The sequence below is a fragment of the Lepisosteus platostomus genome, chromosome 9 (assembly GCF_059453375.1).
Source record: "Lepisosteus platostomus isolate fLepPlt1 chromosome 9, fLepPlt1.hap1, whole genome shotgun sequence".
In the NCBI taxonomy this organism is placed as follows: domain Eukaryota; kingdom Metazoa; phylum Chordata; class Actinopteri; order Semionotiformes; family Lepisosteidae; genus Lepisosteus; species Lepisosteus platostomus.
In genome coordinates this window covers 1,774,482-1,791,048 of record NC_142619.1, presented here as the reverse complement: position 1 = coordinate 1,791,048, position 16,567 = coordinate 1,774,482, and the positions used below count along the sequence as shown (strand labels likewise).

At 51.2% G+C, this 16,567-nt stretch overlaps 1 protein-coding gene across 2 annotated transcripts in view; it reads left to right on the top strand.

The window, feature by feature from the left end:
* mybpc2a (myosin binding protein Ca) overlaps positions 1-16,567 on the top strand; it is a 44,928-nt gene that overhangs the window by 13,958 nt on the left and 14,403 nt on the right. For both annotated transcript variants that reach the window (XM_088646243.1, XM_088646242.1), the window contains exons 3-15: positions 279-317; positions 1,005-1,031; positions 1,880-1,957; positions 2,590-2,738; positions 5,776-5,893; positions 5,980-6,028; positions 8,702-8,758; positions 10,001-10,173; positions 12,483-12,615; positions 13,480-13,604; positions 14,830-14,935; positions 15,471-15,637; positions 16,251-16,416. In XM_088646243.1, the coding sequence (XP_088502369.1) occupies positions 279-317; positions 1,005-1,031; positions 1,880-1,957; positions 2,590-2,738; positions 5,776-5,893; positions 5,980-6,028; positions 8,702-8,758; positions 10,001-10,173; positions 12,483-12,615; positions 13,480-13,604; positions 14,830-14,935; positions 15,471-15,637; positions 16,251-16,416 (1,387 nt within the window). The remainder of the gene's footprint in view (positions 1-278; positions 318-1,004; positions 1,032-1,879; positions 1,958-2,589; positions 2,739-5,775; positions 5,894-5,979; positions 6,029-8,701; positions 8,759-10,000; positions 10,174-12,482; positions 12,616-13,479; positions 13,605-14,829; positions 14,936-15,470; positions 15,638-16,250; positions 16,417-16,567) is intronic.

The following is a 16,567-nucleotide window of genomic DNA, read 5'->3' as shown; positions in this document are numbered from 1 at the left end:
CTGTTGGAGTTTCACTGTCTGTGTGTGTGTGTGAGGGTCACTGTATCAGTGTGCAGATCAGTGCTGCTGGAGTTTCACTGTTTGTGTGTGTGTGTGAGGGTCACTGTATCAGTGTGCAGATCAGTGCTGTTGGAGTTTCACTGTCTGTGTGTGTGTGTGAGGGTCACTGTATCAGTGTGCAGATCAGTGCTTATTTTGCCTGAAAGTTAATAAACAGAATCCCTGTCTGTCCTGTTTGCCCATGTGTTCGTTTTGACTATTTCTGCTCTCATTTTCAGAGAAGAAAGAGGAGCCTGCCCCAGCCCCACCAGCTGAAGGTGAGAGTGAGACAGTGCCTGTCTATGTGTGAGAGTGAGACTGTGAGAGTGAGACAGTGTGTTAACGTCAGTGTGAGAGAGTGAGACAGTGTGAGTGTTAAAGTCAGTGTGTGAGAGTGAGACAGTGTGAGAGTGAGTCAGTGTGAGAGAGTGAGACAGTAAGAGTGTTAAAATCAGTGTGAGAGAGTCAGTCAGTGTGAGAGAGTGAGACAGTGTGAGTGTTAAAGTCAGTGTGAGAGAGTGAGACAGTGAGAGAGTGAGTCAGTGAGAGTGAGACAGTGTGAGTGTTAAAGTCAGTGTGAGAGAGTGAGACAGTGTGAGTGTTGAAGTCAGTGTGAGAGAGTGAGACAGTGAGAGTGAGTCAGTGTGAGAGAGTGAGACAGTGTGAGTGTTGAAGTCAGTGTGAGAGAGTGAGACAGTGTGAGTGTTGAAGTCAGTGTGAGAGAGTGAGACAGTGAGAGTGAGTCAGTGTGAGAGAGTGAGACAGTGTGAGTGTTGAAGTCAGTGTGAGAGTGAGACAGTGAGAGTGAGTCAGTGTGAGAGAGTGAGACAGTGTGAGTGTTGAAGTCAGTGTGAGACAGTGAGAGTGAGTCAGTGTGAGAGAGTGAGACAGTGTTTGTGTTTACAGTGATGAAAGCTTGCTCTTGGGATCAGTCTAACAGGCCTGTTCCTCTTTCTGTCCTGCAGATCATGATGCTGAACTGCCCGTTGATGGTATCTTATTTATTCATCTGTCTCTGTGTCAATATGTCGGTCTGTGTCTCTGTCCACGTATCTGTCTCTGTCTGTGTCTGAGTATCTCTGTGCATGTATCTGTCTCTGTCTGTGTCCCTGAGTGTCTCTGTGCATGTATCTGTCTCTGTCTGTGTCCCTGAGTGTCTCTGTGCATGTATCTGTCTCTTTCTGTGTCTCTGAGTGTCTCTGTGCACGTCTGTCTCTGTCTGTCTTTCTGTCTCTGTCTCTGTGCATGTATCTGTCTCTGTCTGTCTCACAGTGTTTGCTGTCTGTCTTAATGTCTGAGTATCTCTGTGTTTTTGAGTGTCTCTGTGCTTCTGAGTGTCTCTGTCTCTCTAAGCCACGAATTGCTGTATATACCAGGAGCAGAAAGATCTGTCCAGTTCTGTACCTTGAACTTTTTAGAGCTCATGAAGATTTATAGAACATATGATTCATAGCAACTTCTGATTGTCATTACTATTAATAATGTTCCATGATTCATAGCAATTTCTACTTGCTCATTAATATTTGTACGCACACACACAGCTATTTACAAATTAATATGCATATATCCCATGATTCACAGCAACCTCTTGCAGGTTCATTAATATGCATATATCCCATGATTCACAGCAACCTCTTGCAGGTTCATTAATATGCATATATCCCACGATTCACAGCAACCTCTGCACACGTTTCGAGTGCTCAGTATCCTTGTAAGGTGCTGCTTGTGAGATATGCAAAATAGTAAACTTCTTATTGACATGTAGCCTCAGGACACAAACTCACTCAAGATGCAGGAGCTGCGTACAAGTTCCCCTGATCCCTCTCCCCCTCTCTTCCAGAAACCCCCGCTGACGAGGGCAAGACGGAGCTGACCGGGCTGTTTGTGGAAAGGCCACAGAGCGCCGCTGCGGTCAGAGGTGAGACGACACCGGCCTCCTGCGCTGACGACCCTATCGATTCTAGACAAAAGCCCTGTGCATGCTGCCCACATGGTGCCCCTGGGATCAGGGATCGGGGCTCTGCTGGTCTCCCCTGGGATCAGGGATCAGGGATCAGGGCTCCACAAGTCTCTGTGGGCATCAGAGTTCCACTGCTCTCCTCTGGGATCAGGGATCGAGGCTCCGCTGCTCTCCCCTGGGATCGGGGATCAGGGCTTCGCTGGTCTCCCCTGGGATCAGTGATCGGGGCTCCACAAGTCTCTGTAGGCATCAGGGTTCCACTGCTCTCCCCTGGGATCAGGGATCAGGGCTCCACTGCTCTCCTCTGGGATCAGGGATCAGGACTCTGCTGGTCTCCCCTGGGATCAGGGTTCGGGGCTCCAGAAGTCTCTATAGGCATCAGGGATCAGGGCTCCACTGCTCTCCCCTGGGATCAGGCATGTGGTATCGATCATGTCTCACTTGCAAGCAGAGACACAAGAGGTCTCGACAGACGTCAGAGTTCTGGACCGATAGGCCAGTCCTGATCGCAGGCAAAGACTGACTGGTCACGGGTGAAGGGGGAGGACGTGGCGCTCTGGCTGATCGCGAATCGCTGTTCCTGGTCACAGGGAAGGACCTGATGGTCGTCGCCAAGGTGGACTCCACCGGCCTCCTGAGGAAGCCCACGATGAAGTGGCTGAAGGGCAAGTGGCTGGACCTGGCCAGCAAGGCTGGGAAGCACCTGCAGTTCAAGGAGACGTACGACAGGAACACGAAGGTGCCAACACACGGCAGCACTTCCGGGTCACACCCCCACACGGCAGCACTTCCGGGTCACACCCACACACACACACACACACACACACACACACACACTGCAGCACTTCCGGGTCAGACAAATACCACAGCACTTCCGGGTCTCTCTCTCTCAATTCAATTCAATTCAAGGTTCTTTATGAGCATGACCGATGGGTACAATCAGTGTTGCCAAAGCAAATAAAAATAATAAAATTAACATAGAACAAAACAAAAAATAGAAGTCAAATAAAATCTACAGACATGTTACAGACATTTACAACAAAGACATATTATATAATATCGACATATACTGTAGGCGGCTGGAGCATTATTGGGAGACGGACTCACTGTTCCTCAGGCTGTGACAGGAGATCACATACTGGGCTGCCAGATCAACTGAGTTCCCTCCTCCCTCTCCCAGTAGGATTGGGACCTGTTGTGGTTTTGGCAGGTGTGGGAACTCTGGGATTAGATTTCTGAATTTCGGGAAGAATGTTTCTCTAATCCCAGAGTATCTGTCACAGTGCAGTAGGAAGTGCACCTCTGTCTCTATTTCTCCCCGCTGGCAGTGGGAGCACAGCCTGTCCTCTCTGGGCAGCCAGGTCTGCCTGTGTCGCCCAGTTTCTATGGCCAGGTTGTGGTCACTGAGCCTGTACTTCGTCAGGGTCTGTTTCTGTTTGTTATTTTTTATTTTGGTCAAATATTCAGCTAGTGTGTATTGTCTGTTTAAGGTTCTGTAGCATTCCAGTTTATGTTGTGTTTGTGTGTGTGTGTCCCAGTGTGTGAGATATTGCTGTTTGATCTGTGCTGTGATGTGGTTGAGTCTGGGTTGTGGTGCTCTAGCAGTGCTGTCCTGAGGCTGGTTAGTGTTGGTATGGCTCAGGTCGGTGAGCCTCAGGACCAGCTGGCTCAGGGGGCTCTGTTTTGGGCTCAGCTCTTGGCTCAGCAGGGCTTTGTGGTGGTAGGAATTTTGGTCACTGTTTTTTAGGTGTAGCCAATACTTTAATATTCTTTTCTGTATGTTTATCAATAGTGGGTACTGGCCTAATTCGGCCCTGCACCCGTTGTTAGGAGTTTTTCTCTGCACACGGAGGATGATTCTACAGATCTCCATGTGCAGAGTTTCTGTGGGGTGTTTGTCCCATTGGGTGTAATCCTGGTCTGTGAGGGGACCCCAAACTTCACTGCCGTATAGGGCAATGGGTTGGATTACACTTTCAAATATTTGGAGCCAGATTCTTGTTGGTGGGTTGATGTTGAAGAGCCTCCTTCTTATTGTGTAGAAAGCCCTGAGTGCCTTCTCCCTCAGTGCCTTCACTGCCAGGTCAAAACTCCCGGAAGAGCTGATGGTGAGACCGAGATATGTGTAGCTGGATGTGTGCTCCAATGTGTTGTTGTTCAGTGTGAATTTGTACCTGTTTCCCTGAGGTCTGGCTTTCTTCTGGAAAACCATAACTCTGGTCTTGTCCAGACCAGAGTCTCTCTCACACACACACACACACACACACACACACACACACACACACACACACACACACACACACACACCAGACTGTAGCACTTCCGGGTCACATCTCACACTGTAACACGTCCGGGTCACAACCCAGACTGTAGCACTTCCAGGTCACAACTCAAACTGTGGCATCTCCAGGTCACTCACCAGACTGTAGCACTTCCAGGTCAAACGCCCTGTATTGCACTTCCAGGTTCAGGCTGCAACAGGGGTGGCCGTGTCCGTTTTCCCAGGAAGGTGACCTTCTTTCTGGGGGAGCTGGATGATCGATCACAATCGAGCCGATAAATCTGAGCAGTTCAGTACAGACAGTGAAAGAGACACAAAACCCGAACTCCCTGCTTGCACAACCAAACCAAACCAGTTTAAACTCAGGTCTTCTCAGGTTCCTTTTCTCTGATTAGCAACAGTTCAGGGTAAGAATGGTTAGGGTTAGGGATGGGCTAAGGTCTGAGTGTTCATGTACTGGAGTGTCCAGTCAGTGTGTGTGTATTAACCCCTCTCTCTCTCAGTGCAGTGTTAATGTACTGGAGTGTCCAGTCAGTGTGTGTGTATGAACCCCTCTCTCTCTCAGTGGAGTGTTAATGTACTGGAGTGTCCAGTCAGTGTGTGTGTATTAACCCCTCTCTCTCTCAGTGCAGTGTTAATGTACTGGAGTGTCCAGTCAGTGTGTGTGTATGAACCCCTCTCTCTCTCAGTGGAGTGTTAATGTACTGGAGTGTCCAGTCAGTGTGTGTGTATTAACCCCTCTCTCTCTCAGTGTAGTGTTCATGTACTGGAGTGTCCAGTCAGTGTGTCTGTATGAACCCCTCTCTCTCTCAGTGCAGTGTTAATGTACTGGAGTGTCCAGTCAGTGTGTCTGTATTAACCCCTCTCTCTCTCAGTGCAGTGTTAATGTACTGGAGTGTCCAGTCAGTGTGTCTGTATGAACCCCTCTCTCTCTCAGTGCAGTGTTCATGTACTGGAGTGTCCAGTCAGTGTGTGTGTATTAACCCCTCTCTCTCTCAGTGCAGTGTTCATGTACTGGAGTGTCCAGTCAGTGTGTCTGTATGAACCCCTCTCTCTCTCAGTGCAGTGTTAATGTACTGGAGTGTCCAGTCAGTGTGTCTGTATGAACCCCTCTCTCTCTCAGTGCAGTGTTAATGTACTGGAGTGTCCAGTCAGTGTGTCTGTATTAACCCCTCTCTCTCTCAGTGCAGTGTTAATGTACTGGAGTGTCCAGTCAGTGTGTCTGTATGAACCCCTCTCTCTCTCAGTGCAGTGTTAATGTACTGGAGTGTCCAGTCAGTGTGTCTGTATTAACCCCCCTCTCTCTCAGTGCAGTGTTACTGTACTGGAGTGTCCAGTCAGTGTGTCTGTATGAACCCCTCTCTCTCTCAGTGTAGTGTTAATGTACTGGAGTGTCCAGTCAGTGTGTGTGTATTAACCCCTCTCTCTCTCAGTGCAGTGTTAATGTACTGGAGTGTCCAGTCAGTGTGTGTATTAACCCCTCTCTCTCTCTCAGATCTACACCTATGAGATGAAGATCGTGAAGGTGATTGATGGAGATGCAGGAGGCTACAGGTGTGAGGTCTCCTCTAAGGATAAATTTGACAGCTGCAGCTTTGACATCACTGTGGAAGGTCAGTCTCCGGCCCCGACTCTCCCTGATCTCTCTGTCCCCCGTGAGTCCGCCGGTCAGGCGCTGACTAACTCTTCCTCTGTTTAGCCCCAGCCGAGGAAAAGTCAGCCAACATCCTGGAGGCCTTCAAGAGATCGTGAGTACCTCTCTTTCATGCCTTCGTGTGATGAGTCTTCCATCCCAGATTAGTCCACATGTAACAGTCATTCTGCACCAAGACTCCCACTGGAGTCTGATCCACTCCAGGATTTACAGTGACTCCCAGCGCACAGCGGTCTGACCCACTCCAGGTTTTAGAGTGGTCTCGATCACACTCCCAGCGCACAGCGGTCTGATCCACTCCAGGTTTTAGAGTGGTCTCGATCAGACTCCCAGCGCACAGCGGTCTGATCCACTCCAGGTTTTAGAGTGGTCTCGATCAGACTCCCAGCGCACAGCGGTCTGATCCACTCCAGGTTTTAGAGTGGTCTCGATCAGACTCCCAGCGCACAGCGGTCTGATCCACTCCAGGTTTTAGAGTGGTCTCGATCACACTCCCAGCGCACAGCGGTCTGATCCACTCCAGGTTTTAGAGTGGTCTCGATCAGACTCCCAGCGCACAGCGGTCTGATCCACTCCAGGTTTTAGAGTGGTCTCGATCACACTCCCAGCGCACAGCGGTCTGATCCACTCCAGGATTTAGAGTGGTCTCGATCACACTCCCAGCGCACAGCGGCCTGATGCACTCCAGGTACACACTCAGCAGCAATGTGTCAGTTGTGTGTCAATTCAGTTCTGTACAAGATGCTTCCTTGGCATGACAAATGAGTAAAATCTGTATTTCCATTAACATAAAAACACATTTCTCCCCGCTGGCAGTGGTAGCACATCCTGTCCTCTCTGGGCAGCCAGGTCTGCCTGTGTCCAGTGTGTGTGTCCAGGCTGTGGTCAGTGAGCCTGTCCTCTCTGGGCAGCCAGGTCTGCCTGTGTCCAGTGTGTGTGTCCAGGCTGTGGTCACTGAGCCTGTCCTCTCTGGGCAGCCAGGTCTGCCTGTGTCCAGTGTGTGTGTCCAGGCTGTGGTCAGTGAGCCTGTCCTCTCTGGGCAGCCAGGTCTGCCTGTGTCCAGTGTGTGTGTCCAGGCTGTGGTCACTGAGCCTGTCCTCTCTGGGCAGCCAGGTCTGCCTGTGTCCAGTGTGTGTGTCCAGGCTGTGGTCACTGAGCCTGTCCTCTCTGGGCAGCCAGGTCTGCCTGTGTCCAGTGTGTGTGTCCAGGCTGTGGTCACTGAGCCTGTCCTCTCTGGGCAGCCAGGTCTGCCTGTGTCCAGTGTGTGTGTCCAGGCTGTGGTCACTGAGCCTGTCCTCTCTGGGCAGCCAGGTCTGCCTGTGTCCAGTGTGTGTGTCCAGGCTGTGGTCACTGAGCCTGTCCTCTCTGGGCAGCCAGGTCTGCCTGTGTCCAGTGTGTGTGTCCAGGCTGTGGTCAGTGAGCCTGTCCTCTCTGGGCAGCCAGGTCTGCCTGTGTCCAGTGTGTGTGTCCAGGCTGTGGTCAGTGAGCCTGTCCTCTCTGGGCAGCCAGGTCTGCCTGTGTCCAGTGTGTGTGTCCAGGCTGTGGTCACTGAGCCTGTCCTCTCTGGGCAGCCAGGTCTGCCTGTGTCCAGTGTGTGTGTCCAGGCTGTGGTCAGTGAGCCTGTCCTCTCTGGGCAGCCAGGTCTGCCTGTGTCCAGTGTGTGTGTCCAGGCTGTGGTCAGTGAGCCTGTCCTCTCTGGGCAGCCAGGTCTGCCTGTGTCCAGTGTGTGTGTCCAGGCTGTGGTCACTGAGCCTGTCCTCTCTGGGCAGCCAGGTCTGCCTGTGTCCAGTGTGTGTGTCCAGGCTGTGGTCAGTGAGCCTGTCCTCTCTGGGCAGCCAGGTCTGCCTGTGTCCAGTGTGTGTGTCCAGGCTGTGGTCACTGAGCCTGTCCTCTCTGGGCAGCCAGGTCTGCCTGTGTCCAGTGTGTGTGTCCAGGCTGTGGTCACTGAGCCTGTCCTCTCTGGGCAGCCAGGTCTGCCTGTGTCCAGTGTGTGTGTCCAGGCTGTGGTCAGTGAGCCTGTCCTCTCTGGGCAGCCAGGTCTGCCTGTGTCCAGTGTGTGTGTCCAGGCTGTGGTCACTGAGCCTGTCCTCTCTGGGCAGCCAGGTCTGCCTGTGTCCAGTGTGTGTGTCCAGGCTGTGGTCACTGAGCCTGTCCTCTCTGGGCAGCCAGGTCTGCCTGTGTCCAGTGTGTGTGTCCAGGCTGTGGTCACTGAGCCTGTCCTCTCTGGGCAGCCAGGTCTGCCTGTGTCCAGTGTGTGTGTCCAGGCTGTGGTCACTGAGCCTGTCCTCTCTGGGCAGCCAGGTCTGCCTGTGTCCAGTGTGTGTGTCCAGGCTGTGGTCAGTGAGCCTGTCCTCTCTGGGCAGCCAGGTCTGCCTGTGTCCAGTGTGTGTGTCCAGGCTGTGGTCAGTGAGCCTGTCCTCTCTGGGCAGCCAGGTCTGCCTGTGTCCAGTGTGTGTGTCCAGGCTGTGGTCACTGAGCCTGTCCTCTCTGGGCAGCCAGGTCTGCCTGTGTCCAGTGTGTGTGTCCAGGCTGTGGTCACCTAGCCTGTCCTTCGTCAGGGTCTGTTTCTGTTTGCTGTTATTTATCTTGGTTAGATATTCAGCTAGTGTGTGTTGTCTGTTCAGGGTTCTGTGGCAGAGTCCGGTGTGTGTGTGTGTGTGTGTGTGTGTGTGTGTGTGTGAGCGTGTGTGTGTGTGTGTGTGTGTGATATTGCAGGTTGAGTCTGAGCTGTGGTGCTCTAGCAGTGCTGTCTCTCTCTCCCTGTCAGAGGCGACGCTGGAGAGGACGCTGGAGAGCTGGACTTCAGTGGTCTGCTGAAGAAAAGGTGAAGTATGCTCCAGGGCCGTCCTGTGGCGCGTGCTGCCCCTGCTGTGAGCTGCCCCAGGCTCCCACGCCTGAGTGCTTCAGTTCTAGAGCACAGTCAGGGGCTGGAACAGGAGGGCAGAGATATGTTTTCTGTTGGGAGTGAGTCAAACCCGGGTCAGGAACGGGCCTGGACCAGGCTGATGGGAGCCGCTGATGTGTCGGGCTGTGACAGGTTCTCCTGTCTCTCTGTCTCCCACTCTGTCTAATGACACTGCCTCCTGTCCTCCCTCTCTCCCTCTCTCCCATTGTATCCCACTCTTATTCCTCTCTCCCTCCCCTCTCTCCTCTCCCCTCTCTCCTCTCTCCCTCCCCTCTCTCCTCTCTCCCTCCCCTCTCTCCTCTCCCCTCTCTCCTCTCTCCCTCCCCTCTCTCCTCTCTCCCTCCCCTCTCTCCTCTCCCCTCTCTCCTCTCTCCCTCCCCTCTCTCTCCCTCTCTCCCATTGTATCCCACTCTTATTCCTCTCTCCCTCCCCTCTCTCCTCTCTCCCTCCCCTCTCTCCTCTCTCCTCTCTCTCCCTCTCTCCCATTGTATCCCACTCTTATTCCTCTCTCCCTCCCCTCTCTCCTCTCTCCCTCCCCTCTCTCCTCTCTCCTCTCTCCTCTCTCCTCTCTCCTCTCTCTCCCTCTCTCCCATTGTATCCCACTCTTATTCCTCTCTCCCTCCCCTCTCTCCTCTCTCCCTCCCCTCTCTCCTCTCTCCTCTCTCTCCCTCTCTCCCATTGTATCCCACTCTTATTCCTCTCTCCCTCCCCTCTCTCCTCTCTCCTCTCTCCTCTCCCCTCTATCTCCTCTCTCCTCTCCCCTCTCTCTCCTCTCTCTCTCCCTCTCTCTCCTCTCTCTCCTCTCTCTCCCTCTCTCCCCCCTCTCTCTCTCCTCTCTCTCCTCTCTCCCTTCCCTCCCCCTCTCTCTCTCCTCTCTCTCCTCTCTCCCCTCTCTCTCCTCTCTCTCCTCTCTCCCCTCTCTCTCCTCTCTCTCCTCTCTCAATTCAGTTCAATTCCAGGTGCTTTATTAGCATGACCGATGGGTACAATCAGTGTTGCCAAAGCAAATAAAAATAACCTCTCTCTCTCCCTCTCTCTCCTCTCTCTCCTCTCTCCCCCTCTCTCTCCTCTCCTCTCTCTCCCTCTCTCCCCTCTCTCCCCTCTCTCCTCTCTCCTCTCTCTCCTCTCTCCCCCTCTCTCTCCTCTCTCCTCTCTCCTCAGGGAGGTGAAGCACAAGGAGGAGCCGAAGGAGGAGGTAGATGTGTGGGAGATCTTGAAGAACGCCAAGCCCAGTGAGTTCGAGAAGATCGCCTTCCAGTACGGCATCACAGACCTGCGGGGCATGCTGAAGAGGCTGAAGAAGATGAAGAAGGTGGAGCCCAAGAAGAGCGACGGTGAGAGAGTGAGAGTGAGAGAGTGAGAGAGTGAAAAGAGAGTGAGACAGTGAGAGAGAGAGAGTGAGAGAGAGAGAGAGAGGGTGAGACAGAGAGACAGAGAGACAGTGAGAGTGAGAGAGTGAGAGAGTGAGAGAGTGAGACAGAGAGACAGAGAGACAGTGAGAGTGAGAGAGTGAGAGAGAGTGAAAAGACAGTGAGACAGTGAGAGAGTGAGAGAGAGTGAAAAGAGAGTGAGACAGTGAGAGAGAGTGAGAGAGTGAGACAGTGAAAAGAGAGTGAGAGAGTGAGACAGAGAGACAGTGAGAGTGAGAGAGTGACAGAGTGAGACAGAGAGACAGAGAGACAGTGAGAGTGAGAGAGTGAGAGAGAGTGAAAAGACAGTGAGACAGTGAGACAGTGAGAGAGTGAGGGGGCAAAGTGTACGACATCATTAAATCAATGTATTCAGAGAGCAAATGTGCAGTGAAAATTGGAAACAAAAGGACTAAATTCTTCACCCAAGGCCGCGGGGTGAGACAGGGCTGCAGCCTGAGCCCAACACTGTTCAATATCTATATCAATGAATTAGCAGGAATGTTGGAGCAGTCTGCAGCTCCTGGTCTTACACTACACGACACAGAAATCAAGTTCCTGCTCTACGCAGATGACCTGGTCCTGCTGTCGCCCACAGAACAGGGGCTGCAGCAGAACCTGGCACTGCTGGAGCAGTACTGTCAGACCTGGGCACTGACAGTCAATCTGGACAAGACCAGAGTTATGGTTTTCCAGAAGAAAGCCAGACCTCAGGGAAACAGGTACAAATTCACACTGAACAAGAACACATTGGAGCACACATCCAGCTACACATATCTCGGTCTCACCATCAGCTCTTCCGGGAGTTTTGACCTGGCAGTGAAGGCACTGAGGGAGAAGGCACTCAGGGCTTTCTACGCAATAAGAAGGAGGCTCTTCAACATCAACCCACCAACAAGAATCTGGCTCCAAATATTTGAAAGTGTAATCCAACCCATTGCCCTATACGGCAGTGAAGTTTGGGGTCCCCTCACAGACCAGGATTACACCCAATGGGACAAACACCCCACAGAAACTCTGCACATGGAGATCTGTAGAATCATCCTCCGTGTGCAGAGAAAAACTCCTAACAACGGGTGCAGGGCCGAATTAGGCCAGTACCCACTTTTGATAAACATACAGAAAAGAATATTAAAGTATTGGCTACACCTAAAAAACAGCGACCAAAATTCCTACCACCACAAAGCCCTGCTGAGCCAAGAGCTGAGCCCAAAACAGAGCCCCCTGAGCCAGCTGGTCCTGAGGCTCACCGACCTGAGCCACACCAACACTAACCAGCCTCAGGACAGCACTGCTAGAGCACCACAACCCAGACTCAACCACATCACAGCACAGATCAAACAGCAATATCTCACACACTGGGACACACACACACAAACACAACATAAACTGGAATGCTACAGAACCTTAAACAGACAATACACACTAGCTGAATATTTGACCAAAATAAAAAATAACAAACAGAAACAGACCCTGACGAAGTTCAGGCTCAGTGACCACAACCTGGCCATAGAAACTGGGCGACACAGGCAGACCTGGCTGCCCAGAGAGGACAGGCTGTGCTCCCACTGCCAGCAGGGAGAAATAGAGACAGAGGTGCACTTCCTACTGCACTGTGACAGATACTCTGGGATTAGAGAAACATTCTTCCCGAAATTCAGAAATCTAATCCCAGAGTTCCCACACCTGCCAAAACCACAACAGGTCCCAATCCTACTGGGAGAGGGAGGAGGGAACTCAGTTGATCTGGCAGCCCAGTATGTGATCTCCTGTCACAGCCTGAGGAACAGTGAGTCCGTCTCCCAATAATGCTCCAGCTGCCTACAGTATGTCAATATTATATAATATGTCTTTGTTGTAAATGTCTGTAACATGTCTGTAGATTTTATTTTACTTCTATTTTTTGTTTTGTTCTATGTTAATTTTATTATTTTTATTTGCTTTGGCAACACTGATTGTACCCATCGGTCATGCTAATAAAGCACCTTGAATTGAATTGAATTGAATTGAGTGAGAGAGAGTGAAAAGAAAGTGAAAAGAGAGTGAGACAGTGAGACAGTGAGAGTGAGAGAGTGAGAGAGAGTGAAAAGAGAGTGAGACAGTGAGACAGTGAGACAGTGAGACAGTGAGAGAGAGTGAGAGAGTGAGAGAGAGTGAGAGAGAGTGAGAGAGAGTGAGGGGGGTGGATGATGGAATGTCACAGACAGTAAGGACACACCTGCTGTCTCCCTCAGCCTTCCTGAAGAAGCTGGACTCAGCCTACTCTGTAGACAAGGGCAGCAAGATCAAGCTGGCGGTGGAGTTGTCTGACCCTGACGCTACCGTCAAGTGGCTGAGGAACGGACAGGAAATCAAGCCCTCGGCCAAGTCAGTCCCTGTGTCTGTGTGTCTGACTGTCTTGTGTGTGTCTGTACTGTCCTGTGTGTCTGTACTGTCCTGTGTGTCTGACTGTCCTGTGTGTGTCTGTACTGTACTGTATGGTTCTGTGTGTCTGTACTGTGAGTGTCTGTACTGTGTGTCTGTACTGTCCTGTGTGTGTCTGTACTGTCCTGTGTGTGTCTGTACTGTCCTGTGTGTCTGACTGTCCTGTGTGTGTCTGTACTGTACTGTATGGTTCTGTGTGTCTGTACTGTGAGTGTCTGTACTGTGTGTCTGTACTGTCCTGTGTGTGTCTGTACTGTCCTGTGTGCCTGTACTGTCCTGTGTGTCTGTACTGTCCTGTGTGTCTGACTGTCCTGTGTGTGTCTGTACTGTACTGTATGGTTCTGTGTGTCTGTACTGTGAGTGTCGGTACTGTGTGTCTGTACTGTCCTGTGTGCCTGTACTGTCCTGTGTGTGTCTGTACTGTACTGTGCGGTTCTGTGTGTCTGTACTGTGAGTCTGTGGTATACTGTGTGTCTGTACTGTGTGTCTGTGCTATAGTGTGTGTCTGTACTGTACTGTGTGGTTCTGTGTGTCTGTACTGTGAGTGTCTGTATTGTGTGTCTGTACTGTTCTGTGTGTTTCTGCACTGTACTGTGTGTGCTGTGTGTGTTTGTATGGTTCTCTGTATGTCTGCTCTGCACTGTACTACTCTCCTTAGCACCTGATTGTAATTTACTGTGCTGTTGAATAGACCCGTACTGTAACTTCCTGTAAATGTCTGTGTTGTGCTGCACTATCTGTACAGTGCAGTTCCGCCCTCTAGTCAGTCAGTAACAGTGTCTACATTCCCCTCCAATGCTCGCTCAGGTATATCTTTGAGAATGTGGGACTGAAGAGGATCCTCATCATCAACAAGGCCACACTAGCCGATGACGCAGCCTACGAGTGTGTGGTGGGAGAGGATAAGTGCTTCACTGAGGTATTTGTCAAAGGTAAGGAAGGTGGATCTCTGACTGCTGCTGCTTGTATAGAGCTTACTCTCATAGGTGTGTCTCTAGGGTCTGTATCAATCTGTGTGTGTGTGAGGTGTGTCTTTAGGGTCTATATTAGGGTCTGTATTAATCTGTGTGTGTGAGGTGTGTCTCTGGGGTCTATATTAGGGTCTGTATTAATCTGTGTGTGTGAGGTGTGTCTCTAGGGTCTATATTAGGGTCTGTATTAATCTGTGTGTGTGTGAGGTGTGTCTCTAGGGTCTATATTAGGGTCTGTATTAATCTCTGTGTGTGTGAGGTGTGTCTCTAGGGTCTATATTAGGGTCTGTATTAATCTCTGTGTGTGAGGTGTGTCTCTAGGGTCTGTATTAGGGTCTGTATTAATCTGTGTGTGTGAGGTGTGTCTCTAGGGTCTATATTAGGGTCTGTATTAATCTGTGTGTGTGAGGTGTGTCTCTAGAGTCTATATTAGGGTCTGTATTAATCTGTGTGTGTGAGGTGTGTCTCTAGGGTCTATATTAGGGTCTGTAGTAATCTGTGTGTGTGTGAGGTATGTCTCTAGGGTCCATATTAGGGTCTGTATTAATCTGTGTGTGTGTGTGAGGTGTGTCTCTAGGGTCTATATTAGGGTCTGTAGTAATCTGTGTGTGTGTGAGGTATGTCTCTAGGGTCTATATTAGGGTCTGTATTAATCTGTGTGTGTGTGAGGTGTGTCTTTAGGGTCTATATTAGGGTCTGTAGTAATCTGTGTGTGTGTGAGGTATGTCTCTAGGGTCTATATTAGGGTCTGTATTAATCTGTGTGTGTGTGAGGTGTGTCTCTAGTGTCTATATTAGGGTCTGTATTAATCTGTGTGTGTGTGAGGTATGTCTCTAGGGTCTATATTAGGGTCTGTATTAATCTGTGTGTGTGTGAGGTGTGTCTCTAGGGTCTATATTAGGGTCTGTATTAATCTGTGTGTGTGTGAGGTGTGTCTCTAGGGTCTATATTAGGGTCTGTATTAATCTCTGTGTGTGTGAGGTGTGTCTCTAGGGTCTATATTAGGGTCTGTATTAATCTGTGTGTGTGTGAGGTGTGTCTCTGGGGTCTATATTAGGGTCTGTATTAATCTGTGTGTGTGTGAGGTGTATCTGTAGGGTCTATATTATGGACTGAATTAAAGCACCATTGTTTCCAGTCAGTGTTTGACTGACAACCGACCCCCATCTCTACTTCTCATTCCCAGAGCCTCCAGTGTTGATCACTCAGTTACTGGACGACCAGCATGTTGTTGTGGGTGACAGAGTGGAATTTGAAGTAGAAGTGTCAGAGGAGGGAGCTAATGTCATCTGGTCAGTTTCTCTTCCATTGTATGAATCCCTCTCTCTCTCAGTGCAGTGTTCATGTACTGGAGTGTCCAGTCAGTGTCTGTATTAACCCCTCTCTCTCTCAGTGCAGTGTTAATGTACTGGAGTGTCCAGTCAGTGTGTGTGTATTAACCCCTCTCTCTCTCAGTGCAGTGTTAATGTACTGGAGTGTCCAGTCAGTGTGTGTGTATTAACCCCTCTCTCTCTCAGTGCAGTGTTAATGTACTGGAGTGTCCAGTCAGTGTGTCTGTATTAACCCCTCTCTCTCTCAGTGCAGTGTTCATGTACTGGAGTGTCCAGTCAGTGTGTGTGTATTAACCCCTCTCTCTCTCAGTGCAGTGTTAATGTACTGGAGTGTCCAGTCAGTGTGTCTGTATTAACCCCTCTCTCTCTCAGTGCAGTGTTAATGTACTGGAGTGTCCAGTCAGTGTGTCTGTATTAACCCCTCTCTCTCTCTCAGTGCAGTGTTCATGTACTGGAGTGTCCAGTCAGTGTGTGTGTATTGACCCCCCTCTCTCAGGATGAAGGATGGAGTGGAACTGACCAGAGAGGAGACCTTTAAGTACCGCTTCAAGAAAGACGGGCGGAAACACTGGCTCATCATCAATGAAGCCAGCAAGGAGGACATCGGGATGTACCAAGTCTTCACCAATGGAGGGGAGTCCAAGGCCGAGCTGTTGGTGGAAGGTACAGACACAATGACTGGCCCCCCCCCCCCGTCCCACTGTCTGCTCCGCCCTGGGGCTCGGTGTTTCCCGGCCTGCTGGACAGTTTGTGTGTAGTAAAGCAGCTATATCACCCTGCAGCTCCCAGCTGGCAGCCCCACTGGAGCTCAGCAGTGTGGGCCTGGCCAGTACCTGGAGGGGAGACTCCTGGGAGAGCTGAGGCTGCTGCTGGGAGAGGTGTGAGTGGGCCCAGCAGGGGGCGCTCTCACCCAGCTCACAGCCCCACTGGAGCCCAGCAGTGTGGGCCTGGCCAGTACCTGGAGGGCAGACTGCTGGGAGAGGTGTTAGTGGGGCCAGCAGGGGGCGCTCTCACCCAGCTCACAGCCCCACTGGAGCCCAGCAGTGTGGGCCTGGCCAGTACCTGGAGGGGAGACTCCTGGGAGAGCTGAGGCTGCTGCTGGGAGAGGTGTTAGTGGGGCCAGCAGGGGGCGCTCTCACCCTGCGGTCTGTGTGGGTCCTAATGCCCCAGTATAGTGACGGGGACACTGGACTGTAAACAGGCGCCGTCCTTCGGATGAGACGTAAAACCGAGGTCCTGACTCTCTGTGGTCATGAACAATGTCTGTCCGCCTCAGACAAGGAGCTGAAGGTGCTGCAGAGCATCGCGGACCTGACGGTGAAGGCGGCGGACCAGGCGATGTTCAAGTGCGAGGTGTCCGACGAGAAAGTCACGGGCAAGTGGTTCAAGGACGGAGTGGAGGTCAAGGCCAGCAACCGCATCAAGATGACTCACATTGGGAGGTACAGAGACAGAGGAGAGGAGGGGACACACACCTCACACACACAAATTAATACAGACCCTAATATAGACCCTAGAGACACACCTCACACACACAGAGATTAATACAGACCCTAATATAGACCCTAGAGACACACCTCACACACACAGATT